We start from the raw sequence: 24,290 nt of genomic DNA, 5'->3' as shown, positions 1-24,290 counted from the left end.
TGGCATAATACATGACGTCTGGTGTGCTGCGGGGCTTCAAAGGAATATTTCAGAGCTTCAAGTGAGCATTCAACTGTTCCTTTGTTGGAGCAAGGCTGATGGGTAGTAGCAGCACCTCAATGAGGTAGAAGCGGTTTCTGTTCAACAGAAACTGCCTCTCCATCCCAGCACAGCAGAGCTGTTTGAAAGTCCATTCCCAAACACCCCTCTCTGCAGTTTAAGGAGCAGCATGAGTCTGCCAGGAAAAGGGCTTTCAATCAGCCCTTTGTTGCTCTTTAAGTCTTTAAGCCAGGTGCTAACAGACTACAGGGCTGTGGAATCTACTCTGATTTTTACTTGAGCTCCAAGGTCCATTGACTGGTGCCAAATACAAAATGGTGGCTCAGATGATGAAGTCAATTACCTACTGTATCCTACACAGGCATGATTTGTATATTCAAGCACAAATCGACATCTGAGTTATTGCAGAGCAGTGAATATAATAGCCTAAGTTAGGGGGGAAGAGACGTTTTGTTGGTCAGAAACGCTTGCCCAACTGTTGCATATTATCCAGCATTCTACCAGTAGAGTATGAGGGACCTTCTACCGCTGCACTGACAAATAAACATTCCCTGTTTAAATTACTGGTGATAATTTTGTGAAGACAGTTATATTTCAGTACACAGAGTACACACAAGCCAATGACAAACCCTTTAGATAATGTATTTAGTATACATTATGCATATTTATTTTATATGTGTATAGAAGCTATTGTTGTCTTACTGCTGTGGGAAATCCATGAATTATAGCATTAAGAGCCAACATTGTGAGGTTAAAAAATTGACATGCAAACCTGAATATGTGGGTTAATGAAATGTCTAATGAAAAAAGTCATATTAATTAGTGGATTCACAGAATTCTTCACAGCTATATTTTAGAAATGCCAAAGTGTAATGCATTAGCACGGTGGGTGGGGGGATTGTGCCTTCATCTAGAGAGAATCACTCCAAGTGTCTTTGTCTTCAATCTCATGTCCTTTTCTATCATAATTTGTATGCTGAAAAGCACTGCCTCTTTTTGAAAATCCTTTGTGAAACAGAAATTGCAAGTAATGTTTATGGCCTTAGATATAATTAGGAGGGCTATGGATAGAGCTTTGTTTTTATTTTTATTTAAAAGATGGATTGAGTTTTCAAAGTTTCATTAGCATTGTAGTCTATGCTGGTAAGTGATTATGGATTTTTCCCCTTCATTGGTTTCAGATTGGTATTTGGTGTCAACATGATCTCTCTCTGAATCTCCAGAAGCCAGACTTGTTGACTGCCACACTGCAACTTGAATACCAGCATGAGTGTAGGTAGCTAAAATCTTATCACAACACTTATCAACACTAAACTATTACCAGTCTTCTTTTAGGAGATGGGCTAATTATCTGGACATTCACAATCTCTACACCCTTTGGAAACATTCTCTTGTTATCCAGCCTGGATATCAGAACATGTGTCGGGGCAGCTCCAGATACCAGATTTTGGGGGACCTAATCCTTTAAAGCCAGTCCTTCTGTCTGTTGCTAGGTATGGGATTACCAGTGTTATAAGAATAGCACTGTGTGCAAGAACCATTGCTATTCATTAGGTTGCAAGTTGTTAAAAATGTTCCCATCAACCTCAGTAATATGCTGGAAATGTAACAAGGCTGAAGAGAATTTTGCTCATATATTGTGGAATTGTACTCAAATTAAACAATATGTGCGGGGCTGTGTCAGATTATTAGAGAAATTACAGGATCCAGTTTACCAATGAATCCTGTCACAATGCTTTCAGGTTATATTTAAAAGCCAGAGAACGAATCAGACTGTTTAATGCAAATATTGAAAGTTGCTTGCATCTTGGTCATAAAAAAAGCCTGAAGAACAAATATGGTTCCATCAAATGATCCATGGCTGAAGCAAAGTTAGGATATCATGGTGATGAATAATTTTTTTACATAAAGTTATGGGAAGGAAGAATTCAGCATTGGTCAACCCCAGCTGTCAGCTGACAGCTTATCAAATAGCAGGCAGGCTGATTAATCAATGGATATATGTCCAATGTTTATGTCAAACCTATTTTTCTGTAATCAAAAAAGTTGTGGCCGAATTAAATTTAACACTGGACTCCTTGTCTTTATTTGAAACTTGCTTCCCTACCCATGGCTTCACAGTGCCTGGGTCCTCAAGAGGATAACAAAATGCATGATCAAAACTTGTTTAAAGAAACCTACAATTTTGACTCAGAACTCATCCTCCCTTTAACAAGTGTCTCCGAATCTTGGCTATACCAAGGAAATTGGCTATTATTTTCTGTAGTCTAAGGATTGGTGTCTGCTGTTAAAATGGAACATAAAGTTCACCTCAATTCCCTAAGTGTAAAGAATATACTGTGGAGATAAATCGGGCTCTTATATCCCTATAAAAATTACAAAATAGAAGAGCATGGGCTTTCAGCTGAGCCACTTTTGCAAGGACAAACTCTCAAATGTCAAGGTAAATCGACCTTCTTTCATTGCCAATGGCAAAGCATTAAATGTAGCCATTGTAAATGGACACAACAGTCAGCATGGACATGCTCTTGAGCAGGCATCTCCAAACTGCAGCCCTCCAGATGTTTTGGCCTACAACTCCCATGATCCCTAGCTAAGAGGACCAGTGGTCAGGGATGGTGGGAATTGTAGTCCAAAACATCTGGAGGGCCGAGTTTGCCTATGCCTGCTTTAAAGAATGCTCATAATGAAAGTTATGGTTACAGGTAGGTAGCCGTGTTGGTCTGGGTCGAAGTAAAATAAAAAAATTCCTGATCTTGACCTTTCCTTAAACCAGGCACCCCCAAACTGCGGCCCTCCAGATGTTTTGGCCTACAACTCTCATGATCCCTAGCTAAGAGGATCAGTGGTCGGGGATGATGAGAATTGTAGACCAAAACATCTGGAGGGCCGAAGTTTGGGGATGCCTGGGTTAAACCTTATACATATGCTGCTGAGACATTTTCAAAACAAGCAGAAGAGAAATTCCTAAAACATACCTTTCCCTTCCATTCTAATTTTAGTTTGCTGTTTTCTGTGTGAAGTGTATTAGTTGCTATAGAAACCACTAGGGCCTAAGGGTGGGTATGGTTTTAAGTATGAAGGTCAATACCTGAGTTATGGATCCCAAATTAAGGTGCAAAATTATTGTAAAATGTTTTTGTTTGGTATGAAATACTATGGGTGATATCCAGTGTTGTGGAAATGGACCTCTGCTTGTACTATGAGAGTTTCCTTTCCTTCATGCTGCAGCCCTTGTCTCACCTCCCAAGTCTCATCCAGAGGGGAGGCCTTTGAAGAAGTCTTAGGAGGTGATGAGGGCTTCAATAGCTCCTGTTGTGTGAGCGGAAGTCTGTTCCTTTCACACAGGACCGGCTCTAGGGGTAGGCTGGGTGGCGTGGGGCGCCAGGGTGCTGGGCCGGCAGAGAGGTGCTGTGCGGTGCGCAGCGTCCGCCCACGAGGGCGGGGGGCGCCGGAGCGATCTCTGCACCACAGCGCCAGGGCGCCCGACATGCTTGAGACGGCCCTGCATTCACAGATGGATATAACTGGGTGACACTCTATTTAACACTATGCTGAAGCAAGCAAATAGGCAATAGAGGACAAACTGATGAATAAATAGACGTGTGGACACACACAAATATACTCAGCCTAACCTAAGAGAGTTGTCATGAAGCTAAAATGGGAGGGGACATGCAAACTATTTTGAACTTACCGTATAAAGATGGCATATAAATGTAATAAATAAGATAATAAAAAGGTAAATTAAATAAATAAATGACCTGTCTTTCACACACACTCACCCTTATGTACATATTCCAGTAATGTATGGTGGTGATGCTTCTCTGATCTCCTACTTTTGGCTGTGTGACTAGGCTCATCTGCTTTGCCACACCAAGCCTTCGCTGCAATAAGATCATTCCTTCACAACATGTCAGCTTTTATTTATTTATTTATACTTCTATTTCCTGAAAATGGCTTTGTCCCTTAAGTTTAGCTTTAGGGGGAAGAAGTCTGTTATGACATGAACAAAGCAAAAAGATGCACTCACCTTGCGGAATACTTATAATCATGTCTTCTGCTGAGAACAGAAAGAATTAACAAGAATGCAATCTGTTAACAATCAGGTAGATTGGGTTTAATGTTTCTAATCATCTCCTTTCCACAATTGTTTGTTGCATATTGAATCTGAATGAAGGGAATAATTTAAGGGGATGTTTTCTGTTTTGTTTTGTTTACAATATATGTGAAAAGGCTGCCCTCTTCTGACAGAAGAGCTTTAATTTGTTAAAAAGGAATCATTCTCTTTCATTGTATAATTTGTACTTTGGAGTCCATGTTTTATTATCCATATGATTTTTTATGGAATAAAACATTTAAAAATAAATGGGTATATTTGGGGGCAGGGACCTCCCCTCCCCTGTGCCTTGTGAGAACTTCCTTATTGTCTTCTTTTAACTGTTCTCTGAGGCGTTTGGTACTAAATACACAGAATAAAACACATGTATGTTTTGTTCCCAAGAATATCCTTCCCCTGGATTAAAAGACCAATGACATTTAAGCCGCTTTGGATCAGACCACAGGCCTCTCTAGCCCAGCATTCTGCTCTCACTGGCCATCTAAACACCCTGCAAAGCCTACACACAATAGCACAGGCATCCCCAAAATGCGACCCTCCAGATGTTTTGGCCTACAACTCCCATGATCCCTAGCTAACAGGACCAGTGGCTGGGGAAGATGGGAATTGTAGTCCAAAACATCTGGAGGGCTGAAGTTTGGGGATGCCTGCAATAGCACCTGGTATTCAGAGGTATAATATGACCATTATGGCAAGTAGCTTTGATAGCCTTATCCTCCACGGACCTGTCCCCTTTCAAAGCCATTTAATCTGGTGGCCATCACCACATCTTGTGGTAATGAATCCCTTCACTGTGTGAAGAAATACTTCCTAAGAAGAAGAGGAGTCCTGCTGAAGTGGAGGTTAGCAGGGTTTCAGGGAAAGCAGAGGCGTAGGAAGGGGGCAGGAAGGGGGGCAGGGGGCGGTCCGCTCCGGGTATCATCACTGAGGAGGGTGACATTCGGCATGCAGCACACCTGTGACTCCCAAGTGTACCCCAAGCTGTCATGGGGGGGGGGGTTGGCAAAAAAATTCTGCACTGGGTACCACCTGACATTGCTACGCCTCTGAGGGAAAGAAGTCATTTTGTGTGAGTGGAAGTCTATTCCCCTTGCAGACAGATGCTGTTGGATGTCACTTGATATAATCTTGTTCTCACAGTGGTCAACTAGATGTGAATGGGAAACCCACAGGTAGGATCTGAGGGTGACAGCACTGTCCCCATTTGTGATTTCCAGCAACTGCTATACAGAGGTATCCTTCCTTCAACAGTGAATGTAGAACTCCCTCTTGCTTTTCCTAAATCTTCCATCATTCAGCTTCATTAGATACTAGTTCTAGTATTATGAGAGAGGAAGAAGATCTTCTATTGAATTTTGCCACACCCTGCATAATTTTGTGGGCTTTTATTATGTCCCCTCCCTCCTTTCATGTTCATTTTGATCATTATTCCTTCTGTTTCCAATGGTGGCCAACCAGAAGTGTCTGGGAGCTCATGAATATAGCACGGAGGCAATGATCACTCCCTGCTGTTTAGCTCCAGTTAACCATCTCCTTAAATATCAAATTCAATTTTTAAAGTATATTAAAAAGGTGCAATCATGTCTCAAAGAAGTGAGGAGGCCATTGCTCTAACTTGTTGTAACCAAAGACAGAATAGATCAAACCACTCAGACATCAAGTAGTGTTGTTTTTTTAAGAACCCATAACAGTTTACAAGTATTGCTTTAGAGCAGGCATAGGCAAACTCGGCCCTCCAGATGTTTTGGGACTACAATTCCCATCATCCCTGACCACTGGTCCTTTTAGCTAGGGATGATGGGAGTTGTAGTCCCAAAACATCTGGAGGGCCGAGTTTGCCTATGCCTGCTTTAAAGAATGCTCATAATGAAAGTTATGTTCGAGCAGAATTTCCAATGTTATATTTTAAACAGCTCTGTGACTGTTTTGAATGGTACTGTCTGACACATAAGAGGAGAGGTGACATCTCCTCTTAGCAGGTAAGACTTCTCCCATGACTGTGAAGCTTACACAGGAATCTTTCTAAAGGGTTAGAAGGGCAGTGACAGTCCTGAAAGGCACCAGCTGCCTGCGCCCTGGCTCACATCCCCTATATATACTGAGGATTGAATCCAGAAGGTGAATATCCATTAGTGAGAGTGGTGAAAATAAAGCAGCAGCCAGAGTCTAGTTCAGGGGTAGGCAACCCAATCGCCTTCTAAATCCGGCCCGCAGACGGTCCAGGAATCAGCATGTTTTTACATGAGTAGAATGTGTCCTTTTACTTAAAATGCATCTTTGGGTTATTTGTGGGACCTGCCTGATGTTTTTACAAGAGTAGAATGTGTTCTTTTATTTAAAATGCATCTTTGAGTTCTTTGTGGGGCATAGGAATTCATTCATTATTTTTTTCAAAATATAGTCTGGCCCACCACATGGCCTGAGGGACGGTTGACCGGCCCACGGCTGAAAAAGATTGCTGACCCCTGGTTGATAGTGAGCCACCTATTAAGGTGCCTGATCATACTAACTGTTGATGTTAGGCATAGGGTGTGTGTTTTTTACCCCCTATAGCCTTTTTATGAACACAGAAAGTGCGAATCATAATTTCCCACATGGCTATGTCTCACCTTCCTTTCTGGTCTCAATGCTGACACATGTTTTGACTCTTTGGGAAATAAATTCTGGTTCATGTGCTGGGTGCAGCAAAATGAGCTGTGACCTGGTGTGGTACAATCATGCCAAACAGTTTACTATGCACCACTCCTTGAAATGAAGAGTGTGGGAGCATAATTATCCTAATGGAATATATTGTTGTTGTTGTTTAGTCGTTTAGTCGTGTCTGACTCTTCGTGACCCCATGGATCATAGCACGCCAGGCACTCCTGTCTTCCACTGCCTCCTGCAGTTTGGTCAAACTCATGTTCGTAGCTTCGAGAACACTGTCCAACCATCTCATCCTCTGTCATCCCCTTCTCCTTGTGCCCTCAATCTTTCCCAACATCAGGGTCTTTTCCAGTGAGTCTTCTCTTCTCATGAGGTGGCCAAAGTATTGGAGCCTCAGCTTCAGGATCTGTCCTTCCAGTGAGCACTCAGGGCTCCTTCCAGTGAGCACTCAGGGCCCCTTCATGGATCAATGCCTTGTCGTGGCGAAGGGGCTTGAATAACTCAGAGAAGCTATGAGCTATGCCGTGCAGGGCCACCCAAGATGGACAGGTCATAGTGGAGAGTTTTGACTAAACGTGATCCACCTGGAGAAGGAACTGGCAAGCCAGTCCAGTATCCCTGCCAAGAAACTCCATGGACAAAGACAATGGAATATATTAGTTATGCTTAATTCCCTTTCAGTGCCAGTTAGCACTCATCAACCAAAGAATGAGCTTCATTCATAACTCTTGTGAAACTTTTTGTTCTCTTTTCGCTGTAACAAAACATAGATTTGTCTAAGACTATATTTTGACTCTTTTTAAAAAAAATTGCAGGTGAGGGGGAGATTTTGGCATAATAAGTTTACTTTCAATAATATTGTCATATATGTCCCTTGTAAAATGTTAAATATAAATCACTGCCACAATCTTCCCAAGCCCTTTAGTATATGGAAGCAGAACACGTTTAAGTACTTTTCTGCAAATAAGTGCTAATGAGGTCTCTTTGTTATTGCTGCAACAAACTAGCTACAGATTCTACATTTACTCCTGGGGTATACTGTCTTCAGATGAGCAAACACCTTCCATTATGGCTAAAATGGAACGAAACCTCATTTTAAAAAAAAGCAATTAAGAATTAAGGCTGCTGCCAAATTCCAGTTTTGCTCCAGATAGGGTTGTGGTTTTTGCTCCTAAGCTTTGTGGTCTGGAATTTCAGCAAAGATGGGACACACTTCCATTTGGCTCTGCTCCTGAGCTATGCATTGTGATTCTACCTGCCTCTGAAGAGATAAGAAAGTCAAATCTTCATCGTTCAAAACCCACACCATATTCTGTAGATGAGGGCTGCATACAATATTGCAACAGCAACAAAAGGTTGCCCGTAGGAAGCCTGTTGCCACAGCAACACTCTAATATATAAACACACTTCCCACATTATCATAGCTAAGTAGCATTAAGATGCCACAAGACTAAAGTGAGCATACGTAAGACACACAGCCCAACATTCAGATGTATTGCTCATATCATTGCCCTACTCCTGATCACACCCACCAACCATTACAGAGGCTCTGGTTAAATCAACACCAAATGTTTAATGGTCATATCAATACCACATCTTTAAAGCATTTTTCTACCACTTTAAAAAGTCATGACTTCCCCCAAACTGTGATTTGTTTAGGGTGCTGAGAGTTTGGGATGCCCCTATCCCCCTTACAGAGCTACGATTTCCAGAGTTCCCTGTGAAGAGGAATTCGTTATTAAACCACTCTGGGAATGGTAGCTTGGGGTGGGGTGGGGGGTTGGAAACGGACATGGGCCTCCTAACAACTTTCAACACCTTAAACAAACTACAACTCCCAAAATTTCACATGCCTGAAAAAATGTACTTCACGTGTGCTCCATTAAAGGTTCCCAAGAGAAATGTATTCTGTATCACATTTTAAGTAGCAACTTGCACACCGCTTGAAATAAACACATCTTTATTAAATGTACATTAAAATAATAATGTTCACATGCTTAAGAATATATGAGTCCCTGTTAGATGCCTGTTTATGAACTGCACACGTGGAACATATAGTGGAGGGGAACTTCAGGCCCCTCTCTCCCTGGCCATTAGAACTCCCTGCAGGACACATTCCCTCTTCCCAGACCACTCTTTTTACTGGCCTTGCACTGCACCCTCCTCTTGCCTGTGGCCCTCGGGTTGGAAAAGGTTTCCTACCCTTGAACAGTGGACATATCCTCCAGATGGGTGAATAGCCAGAGCCTATAGCTGGCATGTGCACTGGCACCTAGGGAAGAGGACAAGCACATGCATTCCACATAGCACCTTTATGCATTCCGTATCTATGGGTTTCGAACACCTGAAAGGGGCTAAACTTTTGCTTCTTTGTCTAGTTTTGATCATTTCTAATATCCCAAAGTAGCAACTTGATCCATTTTATAGTCTCAGTTTAGCTGGTTTTTGTGTGGTTATGGGCTCCAATGTGCACAATGTGGCCCTCTCCACCAACAAGGCCTTTTCCAATAATGCACAGACCCAAAGAATAATCTCAGCAATTTTATCTTCCTGTTTTCTGGCACTACTGTACCACATTTGTCCGTAAAAGCAGTTACATTTGTCTAACATACAGTCACAGAATCATAGAATTGTAGAGCTATAAGTGACTACGAGGGTCATATAGTCCAACCCCTTGCAACGCAGGAATCTTTTGCTCAACCCTGAGATTAAAAGTCTCATCCTCTACCAACATGAAATTTATTGTGGGGGAAAAGGGGAATCCATTCAATGTTAGCCATACTCAGAAAAGACCCACTGAAATTCATTGAATGGTGCATTAGTTTCAGTGGATCCACCCTGAGCAGAACTTAGCTGGATACAACCCAATGTTTTCATGTACTTTGCTATGCACATAGGGATGAAATTATAATTTCAATGGGACATCAGCAGCATTGTGTGCAAGAAAGTAGTCTAGGTTTACACAGAATATGATTCACAGTGTCCATTTTCTTCTTGTTAATTAGAAATTGATTGCTGGTAGCAAACACATCTTTATGCATCAAAAATATTTGATTTTCTTGTAGCAGTTCTCTGATCCTTAATCTGAGCCAAAGTCTTTGAAAGTTCAACCTTCCTGAAGGGAGCAAGTTTAGCTCTATGCCACTTCTCGGTGCTGTCTGTGCTTTATGCACGCAGGTGGGTTTGAAAGATGCTATTGTTTCACACTTCAGTATCAATGGCATGGAATAGGTCTGAAGGTCATTTCAATATTTTCCAGCAGAACAAAATCAAACCTACATAGCTGAATCCTGTAGAGATAAAAGTGATATTATCAATAGAAAGACTACCTATTCTGTTTTGTTTTGTTTTGAAGATGCTTTTGAAAAATGCACTGATCTTTACCCATACAACTACTATACCATAACTAAATTGGAAGCTGTCTTCATTCCAGCCTCAGAAAGGCAAGAAAATTCCCTATACCATATATATGGGGATGACACATAACAGCTAGGCACTGTGTTTGACTTCTGCAAAAGTTTTTTGTTTGCCATCTTCATATCTTCCTCTTTGTTCAATCTCACACTGGGTATATTTCAACCTCTTTCTTCCTCTTTCTTAATTGCAACCTTCCCTCATACTGCTTTCCTATCTTCAGCAGTTGTCCACCTTTTGCACCACAGGCCCCCTATTTGCAAAATTGCCACCTTCAAATCCTCTAATAGGATGCAGCTCCTATTGATTCCCCTTCTGCTTCCCCTTTCCATACTATGCCACACACAGACCTGCTAGAAGATTATATAGTGCATGCTCACTTGCCTATTTAAAGCACTTTTACATATAATATCTGAGATATTAAAGGTAAAGATAAAGGGACCCCTGACCATTAGGTCCAGTCACAGATGACTCTGGGGTTGCGGCGCTCATCTCGCTTTATTGGCCGAGGGAGCCGGCATACAGCTTCCGGGTCATATGGCCAGCATGACTAAGCTGCTTCTGGCGAACCAGAGCAGCACACGGAAATCCCGTTTACCTTCCCGCCAGAGCGGAACCTATTTATCTACTTGCACTTTGACGTGCTTTCCAACTGCTAGGTTAGCAGGAGCAGGGACCAAGCAATGGAAGCTCACCCCGTCGTGGGGATTCGAACCGCCAACCTTCTGATCGGCAAGCCCTAGGCTCTGTGGTTTAACCCACGTCCCAATACAGTATGTGGTATTAGGAGGCTCTTAATCCTGCAAACTACTTAGAAGCCATCTGGGCTTCGAAAATCTTTATCTGAGCCTTCTTTTATTCTTCTAATTAAAGGTGTCAGTTCTCATGGATACCTGTTGGTTCAAAGTCTCAAATGACCCCACCCCCCATGTGTTCAAACTGAGCTTCTGAGTGGTCACTAGAAGGTCAGCCAGCATGCAGAATGACAGTGCCATGTATCAAAAAAAAAAACCCTCCCCGTGCTCTACCATGATTTTTAAGATCACCTGGGAATGTTCTCCTAAATACACCACCAATGGGCCAAATCAAGATGACAAGGATGTACAGGGGGGAGTCGTTTTATATATCGATTTTTACATAATGCTGCACCTGCACTGTACAATTGGAAAGCTTATCCACACTACTATTTTTTGAGGTGTTGATAGTCAGCTCAAACATTTCCCACCAATATTTGCATAGCAAAGTGTTCTTGGGGAAACGCCTCTTCCACAAAGCACACACAAAAAGGAGTCATGTGACCTAACGGCCCTTTCCTCAAGGCTATTTTTCCAGGTACGTTGTGGCGAGGGAGGGAGGTTGTGTTAGCTGTTCCTCCAGTGCCTTTCCGCTTTGTACTTGATATTGTTGGCAGATCACAAATTAATATAATTTTTGGAGCATTATTCTTTCATGCCAGTGCAATTCCTTATCTATTTTTGTTCTAATTTAATTAACATTTAGAGCTTGGTTAAGTACTGTTGTTTTTAACATATCTCTGAGTGTTTATGCAATTACAGTAATGATGAATAACTACAGAAGCCATATGTGTGTGCTCACATCAATTTCACATATTTTACCCAACTGCAAGACGCAATTATGCAATTACAGCCTATGATTGTGTAATAAGGAACTTTGTGCAATGTAATAATTCAATTGTCATTCCAGCCAGACTTGCATAATTGTATATGAGCAGCAACAACAAAACACACACTCAATACAAAGCACATAATATACTGATAAATAAGTTCAACTGCTTTCCATATGAAGCATATACAGAACTAAAACCTTAGGGGTCACAATCCAATGCATTGGCTATGCACACTTAAGTGTCACTGAAATGAATGGAATTTAGGTATGTCTAATTCTCTGCTGGATTGTGGCCAATGAATTCATGCCTGAAGCAAGTAATAGTTAGGACTAAAGCAAGTCTAGTGGAGTATACAAAATGCTGCGCAGAATGCAAAGGTAATTGGCTAAGGAAATTATTTTTCGAGCAGTCACAGCTCCCCCTACCATGGCCTGAGCCTGGCTGTCAGGATTAGAACGAAACCCTGGCCCAAGACAGCATTAACAAACAAATCTTCCCTTTTTGTATTATTTATGCTACCATACTGTAATAGGATTTGTGGTTGGTTTGGATGATGCCGGTAGGTCCCAAACAAGCCTGTGAGGCAGAATTTGTGAGATGGGGGTCGCAGTAGACTAGGAAACTGCTGAACTGGTCAAACCAGACTCTTCGTAAGCTAATGACCCCAGCTAGGGCCAGCTAAGCACCCTGATTAGAATCTAAAAGAGCAGGCCCATGTTGCTATGAAGACAACTGAGATGTGAAGTTCTTCAAGAGGGAGTAAGCATCTTTCCCCAGCCCCTCACTTGGTTCCAGCAACATCATATTGTAAGTAGGAGAACAATAGCAGAGTTAGTGTGCAAGTTTGGCTGGAAACTGGAGAGAAGGACTTGACTTCCTTGCTGTGCTGAATGAGCCCTTCCATCCTGTGTTCCACTCGAATATATGTGCAAATAAAACAGATATCCACTATCCTTCATTCCAAGGAAACGGAACCCCAGGTGAGTGCTGGAACCTCTAGAGTCCCTCACTACTCAGAGATGGGGGTGCATGCAGCAATACTTTCACTGACCACTTGCAGTCTTTAGCTTGGTGTTATGCATGTGCATGCATGTGCACATACTACTCTGGTGGCATGGGGCCTATTCATTTCAATGCTATTCTCATACTACCTAACCACCCTCTACTGCAGGACTTAAGAACCTGTGGTTCTCAGGGTGCTGCTGGACTACAACTCCCATCATCCCTGACCACAGGCCATCCTGACTGGGGCTCATGGGGTTTGGAGTCCAATAACATCTGGATGACTGCAGGTTCCCTGCCATTGTTCTACAGCACCCCCTACTCCATGCTGTCATTGAGCAGAAGACCTTAATGGGCTGCTCAGCTATCTTTTTTGAAATTTCAGCTCCAGGTTCAATCAGGTCATAGTCACATTCTCCTGTTGCCATTGTGCAACATACTCCCAATAACTTATTCCCTGGCCCATTTGTATAAAATTTCTCCATCTTTCAGTCATCTCCTGATCCTCGTAAGATCTATGTGCTAAAGAGCATTATAAAAGGAATAATTCTGCTGCTGAAATCAAAGTTAGATCTCATACAAACTGCTACAGTTCTTTGTTTATAAGGCTGGCATTATTAGTAGTCATGTTAAGGACTATACATAAAAAGATGTCCACACAGAGGCTTCCAAATAAGGCAATCAATGCAAGTTCTGTTAAGTTGCAAGAAAAACTATATGCTTACCTTTGGGGATCTGAAAGCGACTTTAAACTCATTTTGAGGATCCTAAGCTTGTACTTGCGGCCTATTACATTCCTTGTAGAAAATGTCAATGCTATTTTGGATACATTGTTGAAATCCACGTAAAATCCAGCAAGCAAATGGGCTTGTCTATATTGGTGAAATGTAGCTGCACCGCTAAGGAGATATCAGGACACATTATTAGTTCAACACCTATTCTACGTCTTTACAACTTGCGGCTCTGCAAACCAAACACAGCCTGCCACCCATGTCTGCCAGTTGATAATCCTTGCTTGTTCTTGCAATCCCAGGCAGGTAGCAAAAATAGCCAGTCTTCAAAACAGGAAGTGAGCCTGGCCTGAGTGATGGTGAAGAAAGACATTTAAAACAGAGGGGCATCAGCAGGTGGGGAAAATGTCAAGCATCCTGTATATTCTTTCTCAACTATGCATGCTTTCTCATCCACACATAATCAATAAGTGAAAAACACCAGTTATGTTCTTTGTGTTCCTTATATGCAGCGGTGGGGCTTCATGCTCCGCCACCGGGGGCGGAGAGCAGGCACGCTGCCCCCAGTGATGTGGCGCACATTTTGGGGGTGGGGCGCGCCATGCGTGGTGATGTGGCACACATTTTGGGGTGGGGCGGGGTGCACGTTTTGGGGGTGGGGTGGGCAGCGGTGATGGCACCCCTGGGATCGAGTTGCTCAGGGCACACCGCCCCCACCACCCCTATCTCCCTACGCCCCTGCTTATATGCCTGATATTATTTCCTAGCTTTGAACCTGCCATATTTAACTTGTTGGAACCAAGCCAGGTGGCAAACTCATCAACACTGATGAGACATGCTTATTTTCCTTTAGGCCAGCACTTTTGCCATTGCATCACACTGATTAAAAGACAAAACAGACACAACTATTTGTATTTTGCCATGTTTCTATATATTTATCTTCAAACTGGCACTTCATTCCAAATGCAATTTACTGAGAAATAAGTATCACTTATCTCCATGAGACTTAGGTATACTTATGGCTGAAGTGACTTCTATAAAGAAAAGATCGACTAAAATAAGACCCACCTATTAATTTTGGATTCCGCTGTATTTCCAGCACCATCTGTTATTTTGATCTTTATGAAACCTCTCCTACTATTTCTGTTCCAGGTAATAATATCCACAGAGTAATGATACACTGAAGAGAGAAGAGGAAAGAAAGGTAAATTAATGCAATAAAATATTGTGCTCAGCAAAAAAAAAAAAAAAAAAACCTCGGCTGCCCTTCCCCAAGTGGTGCTATTGCCAGGGATTTCAGTTTGAGAGCACTCTTGAGATTTGTGATCTCTTTGCATATTTGTAAAGGAAACATACACTGCAAACATAGCATAGTAGAAGCAAATAGTGTCCGGTGGCAGGCATCCAAACCACTGATCTTGCCTTCAATTCCCAGAGAGCAACATGAACTTCTACAACCCCCAGGCTGCATCCAGTTCAGCCAGAGTTCAAAACCATCTGTTCTGTACCAAGCTCCCCATCTCCAAACTGTCCATCCCTCAGATTCTGATGGGTGGGGAAAAAATCCAGACTATTGAGTGTCATTAAAATCCCTTTGTTGTGTAGACACCAATCAAGTTTGCCAAGAAAAAGAGAGAAATAATAGGTCTAGGTCTAGGTCCTCCTCCTCCTCCTCCTCCTTTGGCGATCACTCGTAGCTGAGTAAGATTGTCTTCCATAAACATGGTTTTAACAATGGGTCCGTAAGTGACTGTGGAGGCCAATTCTGGATCCACATGTCCTTCCACAGTGGGGACATTGGTTTTCAGGCAGGAGTTGATCATGGTGTGGATTTGCCAAGCGTGCCTTACTCTTAGCACAAAAGGTCCATGCTAACCTTTTCTTCCCCCCCCCCCGCTTGCTGCTCACCCCAGTTAGGCCGCCTTTGCTAAACATCACGCATTCCGCGTCTCCCGTGCCCCCCCCCCAGCATACACGACGGATATTTCCATATCGCACAAACACAGACTTATTTATTATTCTGAAGTCTCGTTTCCCGTATTTCTGCATTGTGTTCCCGCATTGTGTGCAAAAACCCATAATGAAAACCACCACTATTTAAATGTGCGTGTGCGAGGTAGGCTGACCAAGTCTTTAAAGAGCATTCCAAACACGTTCTTTTCTATTTTATCTTATTTTTATTGTTGTTGTTGTTACCTGTGCTACTATTATTATTGTTACTTTTATCCCTATTTTTATTCTTACTTTTTCAGTTTCACTTTTTTAAACCCCCTTTGCTTTCCCCCATATCAACACTTTTATATCATTATTATTACCCCACCCCCACCTTTAATACATAGACCCCCCCTTTGTTACCAACCCCCAACCCCCCCTTTACTCATCTCTTCCAGAAAAAGAAAGTATTTAAAATACCTGTTTAAAACTGGAGGGGTGTGTGCTTCCCCTGCCTCCCCAGTAAAATAATATGCTAGTTCACAGCACCCCACACAAGTTAAATAATATCAAGACCAAAAAGGATCCGACTGACAGATTAGTTTTTGGTTTATTAAATACAGTTATATATTCCAATTATACAGTTATATATTCCAATTATACATTTTATCGCGAAACTATGGGTTTTTTTCTTGAAGCGACACACCACCCGAGTTATGCTCGTTTTTTTTGGTGACTTTTGACACACCAAGCTTAAAAGGTTGTCCATCACTGGTTTACTAGTATTCAGCTCATGATGTGGTGGTGTTTTATGCTTACTATGCATTATTGTTTATTGTAAATGGTGCCATTGCCATTCTAAGAGAACAAGGGAGAAGTTTGTGGTGAGCTTTGGCACCTCTTTTTCTAGAAAAATAGCACTGGTCATATGTACAAGTAAAACTGTGGTGATGATATTGTAATTGCCCCCTAATCCCTGTTTCAGACTCCACATAGCATGCAAGGATTGGCTGACACACATCAAATTCTCAAATTTTAAAACCAACAGAAATGTGAGCATCTGAAAATCACATTGACATACAAATCATGATGCAATGAATTGGAGCAAGCACCTAGCTAACTCTCTTCTCTTTCTTTGTAATTCTTAAAATATTTTTTTTTCTGATTATCCAATGCAAATCCAGCTGAATCTCATTTCCAGCTCATTTGTCATCTTTTACCAGGTGCCCAGATAATTTCCTTTCTTCGGCTTTCCCCCCTTCCTACATGTAGATCTTCTGAGCATAAACAATACAGCAACAGAGAACGAAGTTTAATCAAGAATGTGCTGTGCTATCTGTACAGCAAAAAGCGGTTTGTTCATAATGTTATTAGATAATGAAAACTGGAGAAAGAGGACAGAGAATGGTTAATCACTTACTGCAGAATGGGTCTTTGTCTGAAGTGTCAAAGTAAGCTCTTGTCACAGGAGGGTTCTTTTCAATTAAACGGTCCTTCCACTTATCAGCATAATAACCTGAAATTCAAATTGGAATGTGCTCAGCAGAAAATTAACAAACAAAGGAAAGATAAAAATCATGAAGATTGGTTTTTGTTATATAATGTTCTGGGAAATCAAAACTAACATCAGCTCATAAGAACTTAGACTCAAGTAATGCACGCTGAGTTCTATTACAGTCAGTGGGTTTATGCACAGGAAAATGGATTACACTTTGGCTCCTTTGTCACTCAAGCTATAATATAAGATACGTGTGCATTCCTTTCTGTCTTATGTCACTATTAGTCATCTTACTTTACTGATTTACTAAGCTTGTGGCCCAAGCAGAAGATAGTGTGGTGAAGAAGAGATACTCAGAGAGTAGCCACAATTGCCCTCAGTTCCGTTGAATTAGTTGGCTTAACTGCTTTTCTTTTGTCTTGTGCAAACCATAAGGACAAGAACATGCCCCAAAACAAGTCAGTTTCAGTAAGTTCTATTTACAGGTAGGTAGCCGTGCTGGTCTGAGTCGAAGCAAAATAAAAAAATTCCTTCAGTAGCACCTTAAAGACCAACTAAGTTTTTATTTTGGTATGAGCTTTCGTGTGCATGCACACTTCTTCAGATACCTGAAGAAGTGTTCATGCACACGAAAGCTCATACCAAAATAAAAACTTAGTTGGTCTTTAAGGTGCTACTGAAGGAATTTTTTTATTCAGTTTCAGTAAGGTAACTTAAAACCTATTTGGAAGACATCAACAGCAATTCCTGGTTCATGTGTAACATGGTTTGATTCCTGGTTTGATTCCTTGGTTTGCACCAGAAGCGAAGCAGAAGCCAAGGGGTGTTGTGCAGGTGTATGAAATACATGCATATAACTGGTTTATTAAGCTAATGTTTAATTATCTGTGCACAGCCAGTATCTTCATTATTGCACAACCAGGAAATTATCCATAGCATGCTGCTTCCACTTGCAGGATAATTAATAACTCTTACCCAAAACTGGACATGGGAGTGGCTGAAAAGCTTCACAGTGCACGCATTTTCCATTCCTAAAATTTACGTACGAGTCACAAGGGTATCCAGTTACATTACAATTCTGTTTCAAGGATGCCATGTACAAGAAAACAGATCTCTGATGATCACATTTAAAATATTGAGCACCTTAAAGTAGAGAAAGTATTACAAAAGAAAGAATGAATGAAGCAATGCAATGTTAGTTTTATAAAAGCAATACTAATATTATTAAGCAACAACATTTCAAGTCCAACTAATATTTTCCTTTTATAGATTATCAGCAGTGTGTTTTTTTCTGGGGGGGGGCGCGTGCAGGGGTACACATACCCCTAAATATTTTGTGAATCTTTGTACTTTTGTCCATTTACTGTATTTATTTTCTCCCGATTTGAACTATAAAATGGCGATTTTCTTGAGTCAAAATGAGAGTATCCCTAAACATTTTGTTAGGGGAAGAAAGCACTGATTATCAGTGTAAGACTAGGTTGTCATCTAAGTATATATAAAAGCTTGCCAAATTAATGTGAATCTTACCAAAAAAGGCTGCCTGTCAAATAGTGGTGGCACATGTGCTGAACACTATTATGTTTTAAAGTGGCGAGTTTGACTTTTGCATCGTTTTGTGTTTTCCTACAATCAGTTCTTTCACAGATTCCCATCATGGGACACAATAGCCAACTCAAAAGTAACTAGGAATATGAGATAGCTGATGCAAGGAGGAGTGGTCCCAGGGTTCCATACAGAAAGGCATTTCAAGACCACAAAGAGTGAAGTTGCTGCTGAGGCAAAACATGCAAGGGAGAATAACGCCATCAAGGGTGCATGTAAAGAATATCAGTCAGGAGGACCATTCCGACATCCTGCCAGGAAATACATTTATTTGAGTAAAGCCAAAATGATGCTAATATATTTGCCAGTTGATTTGTGAAAACCCAGTTGACTCCAGAGCAGGCATCCCCAGACTTCGGCCCTCCAGATGTTTTGGACTACAATTCCCATCATCCCTGACCACTGGTCCTGTTAGCTAGGGATCATGGGAGTTGTAGGCCAAAACATCTGGAGGGCCGCAGTTTGGGGATGCCTGCTCCAGAGCATAATCCTTCCTGATGTTTTTATCTATCAGAATTAATTTATCTGTATTTACCACTGAATATTGTTTTTGGGCATCCAGGTTGATCTGTTCCTCCATTTGGGTAGAAATCGATGTTTCCCAAAGGCTCCCTGAAACCCAAACCTAAGAAAAATCAGGTGTCATTTCACAATAAATGATAACATTTTTCTCATGCATTTGTCAGAATGTTCAAAACGACAAATAAAAGAGAACTATTATTCATATTTACAAAGATAACAACAACCAATGAGATTATATTATGGAAATGTAACTAATGGATGCACAGAAGTTGAGGGTGAGGAGGGATGTTCCTGCAGGCTCAGAAAAACTGGAACCAAGACATTTTCCAGGCCTCAGTGACACATAACTAAGTGACAAGTGTGTGACAACTATGTGAACGATGCTTTGGCTAGAATATCCTATAGGTATCTTGCATGGGGTGAGTAGGTGGGTTATAAATTGGCCAAGGCTGGTCATGTTTTCCCTGGAATAGCAGGTGCCCCTTTCCTCAGCCAAACATACTGACCTGCCAGATGCCATTATTGGGCCAGCCTTGATAAATTCTAAGATTGTTCAGGGAACCAGACATAAAGCACAGAAGGCTCTCCTTACTGAATGAATTGAGTTTGAACTAGTGTGTATTAAAGACCAGCCAGTAGTATTGCTTCAAAAGAGTAAAAAACTGTTTTTGCTTTTGTTTTGTGGTTATGTATAAGCCTTTCAGAACACTTGAAATAGTTATTTTTCTCCCAGCCAACCAGATTAGGGGTGCAGGTAATTATTCTCCATTAGGATAACGGAAATCCAAAATGGTATAATTACCATCAGTATCAGTATGAATAACATCAACAAATTGAGCATCACTGTGATCCAATCTTTCACTGGGCAGCTTTCCTCTAAATGATGGTCCTGCTGGGTCAAGACCTGGTATGAAAAATGAAAATTTTAGCTTATTGTACACACACACACACACACACACACACACACACGGATGGATGTACATACGTATCTGTAAATAGTATTTGAGTGGAAGCAGACCACAGCAAATTCCAAATTTCAGCTATGTGCATGACTATGGTCACTTACTTAAACCTACCCTAGGCACTGTACCTTATATCGGGTGACTAAACCAGCTTGACTTTGTTTGCTTTCTATGACAAATTGAATAATTCATCATAGGGAAACAAGAATGTGAATGCAGAATAAAACACCAGAATGTCCAAGTTTTTAACACTTACCTGTAATTCTGCGAATTTTGCCATTGTATGCCTTCCCAACAAATCCAGCTATATGAGCCCCAAGGCTTACTCCAATCATATAAAGAGAGTCAAGAGACGCTCCATTTGCCTGTCAGTAAAAATGTATGGATAGAAGGTTATACCGTAGGAATTTGAACCATAGAGGGCAAACCAGCTTTTATTCTTCCTTCTTAAATGGCCATGTTCCAGCTTTGGATGTCCAAATGCTTTTCAAGAGGAGATGAGACATGGAACAATTTTTCTAGCAACTTCAAAAGGAAGTTCTTTGTAACAGATAATTAATATCTTTGTTGTCTCTTTAACAATACAAAAATGCCATATATTTAATACTAGGCAATATTTACCCACATTGACTATATTTCTGGTTATTTCTACATAGCATGGGCAACCATTTTCTTCAGTGCAGCTAAGCAAGGGGAACAAGGAGACTATGACCACATTCACATCATATATTTAAAGCACTTTGATACCACTTTAAACAGCCATGGCTTCCACCAATTAATTATGGGAGCTGTAGCTTGTTAAGGAGGCTGAGAGTTGTTAGGAAAGAGAGCTACAATTTTCAGAGTGGTTTAACAATCAGTTCCTTTTCCTGGGGAACTAGCTCTGTATTGTTTACAATTTCCATTAACATGCAGTGGCTTTCTGGGATTTCGGGCAGAAGTCTTTCCTTGCCCTAGCTGGACATACTAAAGATTGAACTTGAGGCCCTTTGTATGTCAAGCTCTTCCAATGAGCTACAGCCTGTCCAGGTTTGATTATTTTTTTGCAATTGTAGACCTATCAAAATGTGGGAGAGTACAAGAAAGTTCAGTGTTGCACATGGTAGCAAGTTCAGCAGCATGCTTCAGCAGGAGTTTGGAGCCACTGCATCATCAATCATGAAAGCAGCCACTGCTAGTTTGCTGTGGCTGATGAGCGTCAGCTCTAAGGGCTACTTCACACATTTCATTTTTCCTAGAGGGCAAGAAATTTCATGTCATGAAAAAGTGTGAAAGCTACGCAGATCCTGCACAGACATTTTTTTTTACTGTGTTGACAAATCCTGGGCAAGTATGATTGGCCATGGGTCTGTGGCACATATACAACCGTGGAATTATTGCAGTGTTAGTTTGCATTGCATGTGAGTTCACACATTTTTCTGAATAAGAATATTTTCCAAATACACAAAAGCATAATGTGAACAGCAAAGCAAACAGTGAACAGTCATACATCTCATTACACCCTTATACTAGGTACATTTACCAAGAATTAACCAAGGTCCTGTCACCCTTATAAGACAGTATACTGGATTAGATAGAGGTAAGTAGGCTGTTGTGCCATGGCTTCCTTACCAGCATTTTGTCAATAAGTTTTTTCAAAATTCCTACTACTGCCTTGGCATTGTTAACAGCAGTAGGATAATACACAGTCGTGGCACCCCGATTCCAATCTACCGTTATGACATTGCTGTCTTCTTTTTTAAGCAGAAGCTCTTTAATTTCATCAATCCATACTGGTGGGGAACCTGTAAATCTGTAACCATGAATAATAATAATAGTTTGCTTGGTCAGCTTTAGATGTGTGGAAGCCATTAGATTTTTTTCACTGAGAATCTCTGCACAGTTTTGGTTTCTCCGTGTGTGCAAAAGCAGTTGTACTTTTACATTTGTACCAATCAGAGCATTGCCTAAGTTAAGATGAGTAAATTTAGGGCATTCTTGTCCTGTATCTGAAAGATAAAATAAGTGAGAAATAAAACTCTTGATCAGTTAAAACAATGCTTTTTAAAACCACAATTTACCTCACCGACCTACAAAGTGTATAGGGAAACTTACTTCATTACTATCCTGTTTTAGTTTCCCAATGGAGCTTGGCCTCATAGAATTGTAGAATTGGAAGAGGCCTCGAGGGTCATTTAGTCCAATTCTCCTGCAATACAGGCATCTCAACACATGGTTTCCCATCCAATTTGAAACCATACTGGACCCTGCTTAGCTTTGCAAATGTGCTAGTGGTTTATTGCTGCATCAGAATCAGCAATTTACCCAAGGTCACCCAGCAAACATCATAGCTCACATGAGAAAGAATTTGAACCTGGGCTAGCTGGTCCAAGTCTGCTCTGTTTAATACAATGCTGCATCTGATTAAACAAACCATTTTTATTATTTTTTTGCAAATGTTTCAATGAGTTTTACTATTATGACAAGCTTACACCTTCCTCATCTTATGTACCTAAAAATGCATTCAAATTACTGTCATTCAAACAAGCTCTATCACAAAGAATGAAAACTCCACCATCTCTAACTTGTGTTAGTCCTTTTAATATAATGTGTGCATTTTTACAGTTAGAATGGTTGCTTTTAATATCTTTCTGTCATAATGTCAAAAATAATGCCTGCAGGCTGAAAATACCTACAATGTAACTGCTACAATACAGAAATGCATTGGACATATACAACTTGAATATGTTAATTAGGCATCCCCAAACTCAGCCCTCCAGATGTTTTGGGACTACAACTCCCATCATCCCTAGCTATCAGGACCAGTGGTCAGGGATGATGGGGATTGTAGTCCCAAAACACCTGGAGGGCCGAGTTTGGGGATGCCTGTGTTAAATGTAACACAGCAAACATAAACTGTTCCACAGTGTCAGTCAACATCAATGCAAAATCTCACATTGATCTTCTGTCATTTTGTGTGTCTGAGACACCCATATATTCATACAGATATAATTTATGATCTGTCTGAATGTGAGAAGTAAATATTTTTTTAATAATGACTTAGGCTTCTGTTCTAGGTTTGTTTCGTTTGTTTCCAGCCTTTTCCCCAGACTCAAGGCAGATATAAAACACAGTTAAAATAGAAAAAGATAAAAATATATTAGGATAATCATTAAAAAGCAATTAAATGCTAATCAAATTAAAACAATATTTAAAAATGTATTTAAAATACAAAAGCACCAATGATAAAAAAAAATCACAGCAATAATTTTTTCCTTCAAAACAGTCAGTTCCTAAGGGCCTGTTTGAATCAAAAGGTCTTCACCTACCAGTGGAAGGACAACAAGGAGGCAGCCAGTCTAACTTCTCTGGAAAGAGAGTTCCAAATCAGGGAGCAACCACTAAGAAGGCCCTCTCCGGTCCCCACCAAGCATCCCTGTGAGAGTGGCAGGACCAAGAGAAGGGCTTCCCCTGAAGTTCTCAGGGCCTGGGCGTGTTCATATGAGAGAATAGTTTGAGAGTAATTCCCATTCTATGCAGTGGAACTTATTTTTGAATAAGCATGCTCTGAAGAATCAAGGTCTTAGATGTTTAAATTGTATGAATCTGCTTTATACTGAGTCAGACCACTGGTCCATCCAGCTTAGTGGTGTCTTTTCTGACCACAGCTTTCTAGCCTTTTAACTGTAGGTGCCTGGGATTGATTCTGGAAACATTTGCATGCAACACACATACTCTATCACTGAGCCAGTCCATTCTACTATACACTATATTCAGCGGTAGAGCTACACTATTACATCTCAGCAGCAAGGGATTATATTTTTTCCTCTCTTTCGCCACACAAGGTCAATCTAGCTGCCATTTTTTTGTCCAGAGGTCAAAGACACCTTTATTTGTTTTACAATGAAGGAATAACCTTTGTACTGTTTGTGAAGGAGTCACATTAATCTGACAGGCACTGAGAATGATGACTCACACAATACCGTCTGAAAGTCTGAAATGTATGCCTTCGTTTCCTTATAACAAAAATACATGAAGAACTTTTAATTGGTTATCTTACCTGCTCTCACACACCAAGCCATGAAACAGGTGAAGACACATAATCCCAACACTGGTGATCTTTGAAAAGCAGCATGTAACCACCACATTTCAGGAGGGTGTTGCCTTCTCCTTTTAACATACTGCCGTTTGCTTC

General features: G+C 41.0%; 1 protein-coding gene across 1 annotated transcript; it reads right to left on the bottom strand.

The window, feature by feature from the left end:
• Window positions 1-8,306: 8,306 nt before the first annotated feature.
• Window positions 8,307-24,290, bottom strand: LIPI (lipase I). The gene is given in 11 exon segments (XM_035116146.2): window positions 8,307-10,113; window positions 13,592-13,765; window positions 14,666-14,777; window positions 16,950-17,045; window positions 18,003-18,170; window positions 19,168-19,257; window positions 19,957-20,058; window positions 20,373-20,481; window positions 21,728-22,104; window positions 24,156-24,243; window positions 24,246-24,290. Coding segments are annotated over 11 exon segments (1,422 nt in total). The 5' UTR covers window positions 24,276-24,290; the 3' UTR covers window positions 8,307-10,037.

The sequence above is a fragment of the Zootoca vivipara genome, chromosome 4, assembly GCF_963506605.1.
Source record: "Zootoca vivipara chromosome 4, rZooViv1.1, whole genome shotgun sequence".
Taxonomy (NCBI): Eukaryota; Metazoa; Chordata; class Lepidosauria; order Squamata; family Lacertidae; genus Zootoca; species Zootoca vivipara.
The sequence above is the reverse complement of the archived record's forward strand: the minus strand, read 5'-3'. Positions and strand labels throughout refer to the sequence as shown.